The 11,510-nt window shown below is 53.9% G+C and overlaps 3 protein-coding genes across 3 annotated transcripts; 1 reads left to right on the top strand and 2 right to left on the bottom strand.

Moving 5' to 3' along the window:
* Positions 1 to 233: 233 nt before the first annotated feature.
* Positions 234 to 1,706, bottom strand: RPT1 (26S proteasome regulatory subunit 7; the record flags this gene model as incomplete). Its single annotated transcript, XM_051433608.1, has 4 exons — positions 234 to 358; positions 415 to 1,399; positions 1,445 to 1,559; positions 1,612 to 1,706. The coding sequence occupies 4 exons, from the start codon at positions 1,704 to 1,706 to the stop codon at positions 234 to 236; spliced, it is 1,320 nt and encodes a 439-aa protein (XP_051292126.1).
* A 325-nt stretch (positions 1,707 to 2,031) lies between these two features.
* Positions 2,032 to 3,882, top strand: CCT4 (T-complex protein 1 subunit delta; the record flags this gene model as incomplete). The annotated part of the gene is made up of 6 exons (XM_051433609.1): positions 2,032 to 2,085; positions 2,134 to 2,185; positions 2,241 to 2,263; positions 2,316 to 2,345; positions 2,393 to 3,229; positions 3,277 to 3,882. 6 exons carry the CDS (start codon positions 2,032 to 2,034, stop codon positions 3,880 to 3,882), a joined length of 1,602 nt encoding a protein of 533 aa, XP_051292127.1.
* Positions 3,883 to 6,264: 2,382 nt separating this feature from the next.
* J4E90_004044 (uncharacterized protein) lies at positions 6,265 to 11,420 on the bottom strand (the record flags this gene model as incomplete). Its single annotated transcript, XM_051433610.1, has 6 exons — positions 6,265 to 7,651; positions 7,814 to 8,078; positions 9,188 to 9,616; positions 9,684 to 9,946; positions 9,995 to 11,091; positions 11,154 to 11,420. The coding sequence occupies 6 exons, from the start codon at positions 11,418 to 11,420 to the stop codon at positions 6,265 to 6,267; spliced, it is 3,708 nt and encodes a 1,235-aa protein (XP_051292128.1).
* Between the last annotated feature and the right edge of the window lie 90 nt (positions 11,421 to 11,510).

Raw genomic sequence — 11,510 nt, forward strand, 5'->3', positions numbered from 1 at the left:
AATCAAATACACGAGTAATGTGAGACGTACAATACTTGTGTTCATCGCAAATCATGTCGACTGAGTTACGCTTCATCAGGACTTCACTGTAGAGAACAGAATGATTCGAAAAATGCATTATGTCTTTGTCCATCTAAGTGGAAGAAAAGCACCATCGTGAGTACTCATACAAAACCAGTGCTGCCTTCTAATGTAAACACATAAGCTACTTTCAGCGCTGCAAGTGGCGCCGTCTAGTTGTACTGCATGTAGGTAGCGGTCGAGTTGAACTTGAGGTTGCCCTTGATGACCTTGTCCACGGCAGCCAGGAAGTCCTTCTCGGTCGCAACCTTCCTTCTCGCACGTATGGCAAACATGCCTGAAGGTATGAAGTTAGTATATTTCTCAAATTCAATTCGTACAGCCAGAACTTACCTGCTTCGGTAGCCACACTCCTCAATTCGGCACCTGTGCTGTTGGGGCAGAGACGAGAGATGAGCTCCCAACGGATGTCGCGCTCTACACTCATGCTCTTGGCGTGGATACGGAGAATGTTAGCACGGCCTTCCATGTCGGGTAGCGAGAACTCGATCTTTCGGTCGATACGGCCGGGACGCATGAGGGCTGGGTCGAGAGTCGAAGGTCTGTTGGTCGCGAACATTACCTTGATGTTACCGCGAGCATCAAAACCGTCCAGTTGTGTAATCAGCTCCAACATGGTACGCTGTACTTCGTTGTCGCCTCCAGCACCGTCATCGAAACGAGCACCACCGACAGCATCGATTTCGTCGAAGAAGATAATACACGCCTTCTTTGTTCGTGCCATCTCAAACAGCTCGCGCACCATCCTGGCTCCCTCTCCTACGTATTTCTGGACAAGCTCTGAACCGATAACTCGGATGAAGGTGGCGTCGGTTCGGTTGGCAACAGCTCGGGCGCAAAGGGTCTTTCCGGTTCCTGGAGGGCCGTAGAGAAGAGCACCCTTCGGGGGGTCGATACCCAGGTTGACGAAGCGCTCTGGTGATAGCAGGGGCATCTCGACGACCTCTCGTAGCTTCTCAATCTGCTCTTTGCAACCTCCAACATCTCCGTATGTGACATCGGGCTTGTCCTCAACCGTCATCATGGTAACCGAGGGGTCGATCTTCGGCGGCAGGGGAAGCAGGATCTGGTACTTGTTGCGGTCGACACCCACCCGCATTCCCTCCTCGATGTCGGTAGGTGAGACGCGCTCTCCCAGGTTGACGACGAACTTGGCGATTTGCTTGACGTTGATGACATATTTGCTCTTCTCTGAGTCCTTCTCGTCTTGTATTATCTTGGTGCATCGTGCGACCTGAAGGGGTTGCTCTTCTTGCATTCGTTGGCGATCGGCGGCGATATCCCAGAGATGTGGAGGTGCGAGACCGGTATCTGATTCCTGGGGACGTTAGTCGAGCCTGGAGGGAGGTGAAGGAGTCTGTACTTTGACGCCAATCTTCTCGTTTATCGTCTGCTGCTTGTCCTTGATCTCCTTCTCGAGCTTCTTGAGTTCCGCGCCATAGGGTGCTGCGCCGTATGTCTTCAACACCTGGATGTCCCTGTAATGCCATTAGCCCATGCCTGCTTTGCTTATGGCTTATCGCCTCTTACTCATCGGTCAGAGGTGTGATCTTCTTCTCCTCAACCTCGTCGTCGGCGAAGTTCTTCTGGTACTTCTCCCAGGACTGGCCTGTGGCTGAAGGCATGCTTGCGGAGTGGGCGGCGACTGTCGTGTGGCTGAGATAGGGTTCGGGCTATGCGTGCAGTCGAGTTGTGGATGAATCCGGGTAGGAGCGACAGTGGGAGCAGATGCGGCGGCGCGGGCGAGTGTATGGGGTTGGTTGTTGTGTTCTGGGTGAAGGTGTAGCTGTGATGCGGCAATGGCCCGGCGAGTCGGAGCTTGGGGATTGGCCGTGCGCTACGTCTATCGCGTTCTCGAAATATTGTCAGTTCGCGTCCAGGCACCACAACTTCCCCGCCAAACTCCCACGATACCCCTCTTTTAGCTTTGTTCCTCCTGTATACTGAAAGATGGCTGCTCAAGTTGCAAATGGCGGTACCGGCGGCGGTAACACTGCCTTCAAGGTGCGCTTCGTCACTAAGCTCTGAAAACATTGACTGACATGGGCACAGGACAAGGAGAAGCCCAGAGCTGTTCGCAGCGCCAACATCATTGCCGCAAGAGGTACAGAACCTACTCCTTCTCTTTTAGGAGCATCTCGCTAACTCAAATTGTGCAGCTGTGGCAGATGCGATCCGAACTGTATGTCCCACCACGAGGTGCGGGGAAGAGACGAATACTAACTTTTTGGCAGTCTTTGGGACCAAAGGGCATGGACAAGATGGTACGACACAGGCGCAAATCGCTAGCCATCACAACTGACTTGTTCAGATCCAAACCAGCAAAGGCCAGACCATCATCACAAACGACGGAGCCACCATGCTGAACCAGATGAGCGTTATGCATCCCTCCGCGAAGATGCTCGTCGACCTCGCACACGCCCAAGATATCGAAGCCGGAGATGGTACAACATCGGTCGTAGTCATTGCTGGAAGTCTGCTGGGCGCTGCTGAGAGGTTATTGGGCAAGGGCATCCACCCCACAGTCATATCAGAGGCTTTCCAACGGGCAGCGCAGGAGGCGATATCGATATTGACCGAGATGGCCATCCCTATCTCGCTCACCGATAGGCAAACGCTCCTCAAGACCGCTACGACCGCACTCTCTTCCAAGATCGTCGCCCAGGAGCCCAAGCTACCCATCATGGCTGTGGATTCAGTCCTCAAGGTCATCGACCCCAAGACCGCCGACAACGTGGACTTGAAGAACATCCGGATGATCAAGAAGTCAGGCGGTACCATCGAAGACAGCGAGATGATCGACGGACTGGTTCTCAACCAGCCTGTAGTCAAGAGCGCTGGTGGTCCCACATTGAAGGAGAAGGCACGGATAGGTCTCATTCAGTTCCAGTTGAGCCCACCGAAACCGGACATGGAGAACCAGATTGTCGTCAACGACTACAGGCAAATGGACAAGATCCTCAAGGAGGAGCGAACATATCTGCTGAACATGGTTAAGAAGATCCAGAAAGCCAAGTGCAACGTTCTCTTCATCCAAAAGTCTATCCTCCGAGATGCAGTCAACGACCTCAGTCTTCACTTCTTGTCTAAGCTGAAGATCCTTGTCATCAAGGACATTGAGCGTGACGAGATTGAGTTCATTTGCAAGGTGCGTAAGAGAAGTGATTCACATGTAACAAAGCTAATGCACAGTAGAGCACTGGCTGCAAGCCCATTGCCGATATCGATTCATTCACAGAAGACAAGCTCGGTTCGGCAGACCTTGTCGAGGAGGTACAGGCATCGGGCGCACGATACGTCAAGGTTTCGGGTGTCAAGTCAGCAGCCAACACTGTCTCCATCGTCTGCCGAGGTGCTAACAACCTCATTCTGGATGAGACCGAGCGATCTCTACACGACGCTCACTGCGCCATCCGCTCGTTGGTGAAGAAGAAGGCGCTACTTGCTGGTGGCGGTGCCCCGGAGATTGAGATTGCGCATCAGCTGTCACTCAAGGCTCGTGAGCTCTCTGGCACTGAGTCTATTTGCTGGAAAGCTTTCGCCGATGCCATGGAGGTCATTCCGACAACACTGGCGGAAAACGCCGGTTTGAACAGCATCAAGGTCGTCACAGAGCTAAGGCATAGGCACGCGCAGGAGCAGAAGAATGCTGGTATCAGCATCAAGAGCGGGGGTGTCAAGAACGACATCAGTGAGGAGAACGTACTGCAGCCACTGCTGGTCAGCACCAGCGCTATCGAGCTTGCAGCCGAGACCGTCAAGATGATTCTGCGAATCGACGACATCGCCTTGTCGAGGTAAAGAACTGCAAATGGATTGACTTGGCAGCAAAAGACGCAGGATACCACGAGTAATGAAAAATTCGAACAACTGTTGATGCCAAATAAGTGTTTGGAATGTCATGACATTGCATGTGAAGGTTACGCGTATATTGCGTTCAATGCTTGAACGGTGCAATTAAAACCTGCACGTGGGGGAGCATGGGACTGCAGTAGCGGGACACGTCGTTCTCTGCAGACTGTCCAGATAGGATAAGCCGTGGATCACTTTTCTTCTTCCAGATGCCGAATTCGGACCACTTTGATCCTGGGGTATGCACCTGAAATGAGCAATGTTTTCAACTTGACTCGTTTGGAAAATGGAGAAATGCGAATGCGACTATCCGCGCGCGTGACGAAGCAATTGCTTTTCGGGCTGATCTTTCGCCTGCATAGGTTATCCGGCCGTCAGCATGTAGACGCAGTGTTTCCGTGCCGTGTTCATGAGTAGTGTATGTGTGTGATGCCTCACCACGATAACGCGAGCTCCCTGGCCTAACGACTTTGTCGTGCACCTAACATTGCAGAATATCACAACATGAAAAACCGTTTCAATGCAAGCAGACGATCGGTTTTGTAATCTTGCTGTAGCCGCTTATCACCTGGCCAAGACGTGAATCCTGACCTCGGGAACGCCGACGGACAGCGTGTCTGCAGCAACATCACTTTTTAGCTGCGGCCACGGAACTCATACACAGGTATGCTGACTAGCAAGACATTCATCATCAGCACCTTCAATAAATCTTAAATACGACTCCGGCTACACTACGCGCGTGTAATAAACAAAGGCGCGAAAAAAGTAAAGAACCCCGGAAAACACCACCTCCAGCCGCCGTATGCAATCTAACGGCATTCCTCTCACTTTCGCATCACAGGATAATGACATGCATATGCCGTACCTTTTTCCCTAACTTTCTTTTCCCGTCGATCAGCCAACGCCACAACAACGACCTGCAGTGCCACACGAGCAAAACCCAGCGTACAATGTAAACAACATCGTCACCTCACCCAAACGCGTCACCGTCCCAAGAAAACCACTCAATCGATCCAGACCCCCGCCACACACATGACCCGATTGACTGTACGCGCGCGCTATCCGCTGCGAACGCAAGATCGAGCCTTGTGGGAGTGAAGAAAAATCTAGCGCAAGCTGAAACGTAGCGTACCGTGAAGATTGGAGCAGTTCGGTTCGGCATCTAGTGGGTTAGTGTACCAGGAACCGCGTATAGGTAAGTCAGACTTGTTCGGCAAGGGAACCCATTAGGAATCTAGAGCTGGGTGGGCAGGTGGAGCTTCACCGGAATGTGGTGGTGGAGTTGGGGGAGCTGGTGGAGGATAAGAGTGAGTGGGTGTTTCATGTTCCAGTGGCTGATGGGATGTTCGCTGTATTTTTGCGGAAAGTGTAGTGGGCACGTCATTGTTGACTGCAAGTGGAGGGTTGGGGGAGTAAAGAGGGAAGATGGAGATGATGGTTGGTGGAATATGTTGTGTGATGTGTTGATGCGTTGGATCGACCAATGCTTTCACATATACTCAACCTCAACCTAGCTGCCCAATAACCCTCCTTCTCATGCATCTTACCTCGCCACCGAAACACATCCTCCCAGCACCACGAAACGCATACAACGCCTAGTATCAACTACTGCATGCAAACTGTACGAGTACTGTAATGTTGATCTTTGCCTAGCCACTGGATGAAAACGGCAACGTCATACAACCATCCCTGCCCTTAACATCTATGCGATATAGATCTCTCCGCTGCGGATAATATGGTTAGTGTGGTTCTTTGGCGAAACATGTGGAGAGATAAGACGGGTAGTGTGAACGGGTAGGTAAAGCTCCGGAAGAGAGTACGAGGACCTAGTCATGATCGCTGGGGGCGATCACTCCTTCGGCAAAAGTCAGGTGCTGCGAGTTGAGACGCTGGACTGTATCGGCAATTGCGATGAGTAACCGTTGTTGCCTGATGTAATAGGAAATACGCGGAAACAATGCTATCGACAAGGATGAGGCGAAGTGGTGGTATCAAAGCGACAGACCAGTTTTGGTTGCTGCCGACTGGGTATCATTCTCGATGAAATTCTTGGCTAGCTAAGTATGAAGAAATACCAACAGGGTAGCTGGACATGGGAGATGAAAGGAAAACGCCTCATTCATGCATCTGAATCGTTCGGTTCGTGCATCGTGATAATCGTACAGTCTGATGAGCTTTCGTAAACCCCCGTAAATGTCTAGAAAATGGCTGGACAAGGAAATAAAAGTCGCTCGCTGAAACGCAGCAGACCTGTTGTTGGTCTTTATTAGGAAAGACAGGCAAAAAGTACAATGTGAGAAGTGAATTAATAGATGCAGGCTGAAATGGGGATCAGCGACTGGTGGCCTTGAGGCTGGCACGCTTCAGTAGGCGGCTCACGAGGTTTCCGCGCGGTTTAGGCTTAACGTAGAAGGCGCCCTTGGTACCGGTCATGTCGTCGGTGAAGACAAGGTCTTCCAGTGCCAGAGGATCGTCTTTCGAGGTTTTGGGACTTGAGCTCGAGCCTGAGCCTTGCCAGCCATACAGTTGATCTTCGTCAGCTCGTAAATCGGGCCGGGTCAAGGTCATACGGAGCGTCATCTCGCGATTAAAATGCCCATTGGCGGAGTGGACAGGCGACGGAGCCGGCGAATCGACCGAGAACTTGCGGTGCGAGATTTGTCGGGAGTGCATGCGGAAAGACAGGCCGGTGCTAGAGGGCGTGGCAGGTGAGTCCATGTCGGCTACAGAGCCGGCATCAGATTCCAGTCCCTGGTTCTCCTTTGGATGGTCTTCGAAGAACGACAGCTGTCCATCCCTAAGGAAGGTGTGCATGTCTCGGCTGAACTTGCGAGCATGATTGTCGATCTGTGGCAGCTGGAAGTGGGGTGTAGCGGCGTCGCTTCCAGCGGACGATGGGAAGCCGAATTCAATCGCTTCGTCGAACTTTTGAGGAGATGCAAGATACATGCGCAGCTTTTTCCTCGCCTCGGGATCCTGGTAGTGTGTCGCTTCGGGGTCGATCATGAGAGTTGGCGGCGTAGACGGCGATATGTGGCCTGTAAGAGAAGAAGAGTGGGCACGCTGGTGGAGTCGATTCGGCCTGGCATTGAAGAGTGGAGGATCCGCCATGTATGAAGATCCAAGGCGGACAGGGTGCGATGTGAGAGACATGGTTCGTCTCATGTCTGCCGTTGAGGTTTCCCTCCGATGGAAGATGGGCGTGGCCATTGTGTCGAGATATAGTAAATGGGTGTTTCGGTCCTTGTCCGTGTTTGATGTACAAGAAGGCCCGAAAGTAGGGCGGGAAGGGCTGACGGTTGAAGAGGCCGAAGATGAACGACGTCGTGAACGGCAGCGTTCCGGAAGGTCGAGCGTGGAGTGGGAGAAGTCGAAGTGAAAATCGTTGAAGCGTTGTTGTGCCCACTCGGGATCCTGGTCGTCGGGAAGGAACGCCTGTTCGTGCCTGCCTTGGAGGAGGGCCTGCTCTTCGCGGGAAAAATGCTGCTTGCGTACCTTTTCAGGCAAGGAGAGAAAGAAGTCAAGGTCAATGTGGGAGATGTCGTGAGCGTGCACAGCCTTTTCGTATTTGCGTCTGCGTCGTCCGGTGCCGAGAGATAGCGAGGGCCGGTGGGATTTGGAAGCGGTGCTGGCCTGGGACGAGCGGCCTGATGTAGTAGGCTCGTCGGAGGCGTGCTGGGCGATCTGCAAACGCTCCAGGGATGAAAAGTACTTTCTCCTGTAGCGGGACGAATTAGCATTGGCATCATGGCATAATTGACAGGCCCTTCATCTACTGCAAGGTACACAAAAAGTCATGGTGGGGGATTCGGTATATGCACGCGCATAACGCGCCCTTATCACACGTCCCGACCACTCAGGAGCGCGGAATATTACTTACTGGACTGAATACGGCAGGGCGTCGAATTCGGCCTGCCGCAGAGGCAGAATAGTCCCTTTGGCTTTGCTCTTCATGGCTTCGGCTCGGATCTCGACGTCGGCGATGGCGCAACGTTTGGCTTCAGGCACATGGGGGCGTGGTTTGCGCGGACGACGCTGCGAATGGCGGCCCTGACGCCGTGGCCGGGCGGTGCGGCGGGCACTTGGTCGTGAACGTTTGGTTGAGCAATGCTGCTGTACTTTGTTCTCGAGGATCGACCGGAGGGCTATCCGAACAGCAGCAAGCGAAAGTCCGAAGAAGAAGGAATTATATGAGGTCCAACAGGACGGCCGCTGGGGGATAGAAACAATCTGTGGGCTCAGCAGCGTACGACTGTCGCTCGCACTTGGGGCGGCTGCATATTCGTGTCGCGGGATGCTGCAGCTGCAGGCTAACGCGCCGCCAGCGACGCACTCTCTGCTCTCCACCTCACACCTGGGCCCTAGTAGAACCGTGGCTGATGTATCCGAGAGCACGCCAGGCCCGCGTGCGGTCGTTGGTTGAGTCAGTTAGTGCAGACAGGCCTCCTCCCCGCTTCTCTCCACCTTGCCGTCCGCTGTTTCAGGCCCGTGGCCGCCAGGAACACACCGTCAGCGGAGCCACGATGCTTAGCGTGCGACACACCGCTGGCAAACGTGCCCGGCTCGCGGAGTCGACAGATGGTCTCCATCATATTTGCCTGATTGAGCCTCCGCATCAAATATACTTGCTTCTGGAACATGCGTTATGGCTACTACCAGGCCGCCCGACTGGCCGGCTCAATGGCTGCGCCAGCGTGTCACGGGTTAATATCGCACAGATCACCGTCGATTACCAGACGCCTTGTACAACGTCGAGCATGCGCTGCGTAACGACGACAGGCTGACAACACGCACGCACGCTCCAAACAATCTGTCTAATTGCAGCGTATTGCACAGGTACAAGCAAGGGTATCTCAAGAGAAGCGCATCCAGCTCCCGCGCCAACACAAATGTTACCGCCCCCTGCACAGTTCCTAATATGGTTCCCAGAGAGCGGTACCTGGTTCCCAATTTGAACGTCGACAGACGTCTATTCACAAGACGGCGAACGTCTTCCACCCCGCCGTTGCCTAGTTCCGCATCGAGAAAGATTAGGCTTTCGGAAGCGTAGGCTTAGGCTTCCCAACATCATGCAGCTTGGACGTTGGCGGCCCCATTAATTTCACTATTACCTGCACAAGATCGATGTTTGTTGTCCAGGACTCCTGTCCGTGAACAAGCATTTTCTAGATCTTCAGGCACCAGCAATGTCATCTGCATTAAGGTATCAAGTCAGTATTGAGCCCGTGCCACGGTGTAAAGGAGAAGCACGTACAGTAGTATTCGTCATCCAGTCCTTCACGACTGGGGAGCACTGGTTCCTCCAGCCCGACATCTTCGTAGCGAACGTTGAGCAGACGGATCTTGAGCCCGTAACCGCCGATGAAGGTTACCAACTTATTGGTGTCGGCGGTAATTGGCTGTTGGTTCAGTAGCATCAGCAGTCCATCAAGCCACTCGGAAGCAAGGGTATGGCTCTGGGGATGCAGATGCAGTAGGACGGATTCTTTTCGCCCTGCACCTGAGCCGCTGGACGCCTGCCGCGCGTGATTGGACGGGGGCAGGTAACCGTGGATCGTGATCTTGGTCGACGTCGAAGCCCGCTCGTGGCCTGGCAGGGTTGTGACCGTACTGTCTGACGATGCGGTCGATGGCGCCGAAGCCGAGACATTGCTCACCACCGAAGAGACAATGGATAGATCGACTGTACATGCGGGTCAGCCACTGCGGTAACGCAAACCATAAACGACGCGTGTACGCGTTACACTTACTCTTCTCCTGCAGCGTGTCTAGCCTCGGCTCAGTCGCCGTCTTCTCGTCAAAGTCAGCGTAATGCAAATATCGCCGGTTGTGCGACAATCGGACAAAACGCCATGATGAGGGCACAGAACGATTCAGGGTCTTGCTGGTTACCGGACCCGCACTCGTGCCGTAGTCGATACCCATTGGAAACCACGCGCCTTGTAGCAGGCATCTTATACGCTGCTCCTTTACAAACTGCAGAGCCTCGTGGTTGAGCTCGTCACGGACCTGACTGTAGAGAGTTAGCTGAGCACAGACTACATCAACACAAACTGCATACCGGAGATGATGGCCCCATGCATCCTCGTAGGTCAGCTCCAGTACTTCCATTTGGAGTTCTCTCAGGCGTTTCAGCTCGAATTCAGCCAGATCTTCCTCGACGTCCTTGACATCCCTCATGCGTGGCGCCTGGCCCACGACCTGCTCGATCAAGATGCGGACAAGCTCTTCGATCTTCTCAAAGTCCTCGGTTTGTGCGCCGGCTACCTTCCATAGTCGGATGAAGGCACTCAGACCACTCGTATGTAACCTGGACCAGTGGAGCAGGAGAGGCTTGAATGAGCGGTCGAAGTTGGCCCGCGAGTCGGTAGGCCGGTGGGAGTCCACATCGTCGAGCTTATCTATTTCAAAATGTTCGTATAGGGTCTGTGTGACCGACAGACTTGCGCGAGCGATTGGGCATCGCTGCTCGAGCGGCTCTGCCGACTGCTCCAGCAAAAGTTTCTGAAACCCGTCTTCGTTCTTGTAGACAAAGTCTGTAATGTCCATGAGGCCTAGGAAGCCAGTCGCATCGAACTCCCACGCGGGTGATTCCGTCTCGAAGCCCAGACGCTTCCATTTATCCGGGTTGTGCTTCTTGCTTCCTTTGGGGTCTGATGCTGACTTTTCTGGATTACTCGCCGTGTGTAGACCCCGGATCGCCCTCCTGTGATCAGGGTTCTCCAAGTCAACCTTCTCTTCCCTCCAGTTCCTGAGCAGTATCTTGGTCAAGGATTGGAAGTCGAGTAGTGGATGTGCCAGATCCTGTATCGCAGAGCTCTGCATAAGCCCGTACACGCTCTTAATCACGCCCAGCTCCTGCAGCTGCTTGATAAACTTGGGCCATTCAAAGGCCGCGTCATTTGCGATGGCGTCTCGCATGAGCGCGTTGATGAGCTGTAGGGAGTTTGCGCATAGCGCGTGGTCGGCCGAGGTGATCTTTTCGACGAGGGAGGGTAGGAAGTCGGGCTGAGAGTCGACGGCGGGCTTCAAGCGCTGGAAGCCCGTGGTCCCGTCCTGTGAGTTACGGTGTGAGGGGTGGCCGACAATGGCAGCGAGGACCGACATGGCACCGCGGTTGACGTTGACGAGAGGTTGCGCGACAACGAGGTCGACGATCTGGAGTATAGTTGTTAGACCTCTTCAGGCAATCCCTCGTTCCAAGGTCGTCGTCGACTTACCCTCGCGACCAGATCGTCCGTGACATGGTCCCATCCCTTGTCCAACTCCAGCAGGCGTGCGAGAGAGGTCAGACAGTAGGCCAGGGTGTTGCCGGTCGAGTGCAGGGCCAGGAAGCGCAGCTTGGGCAGGCCGCCTTCGTATATGAAGACGTCGGCGAAGGAGGGGTCGCCAATGGCATTCTGCAGCTTGAAGACCGCCATCTTCCGCACCGACTCCTCCTCCGCGCCGAGGCGCGCAACCAGTTCCGACACATTGACGCTATCCATGGCTCAAGCTTCTTCGCAGGGTGGGAGGATGTGGGGTAGGTGAGAATAATGTGGAGATGGTTCGTTCGCCCCAAGTCACGCAGGAAGGGC

The sequence above is a fragment of the Alternaria incomplexa genome (assembly GCF_024043165.1).
Source record: "Alternaria incomplexa strain BMP 0042 chromosome Unknown scaffold_5, whole genome shotgun sequence".
Lineage (NCBI taxonomy): Eukaryota > Fungi > Ascomycota > Dothideomycetes > Pleosporales > Pleosporaceae > Alternaria > Alternaria incomplexa.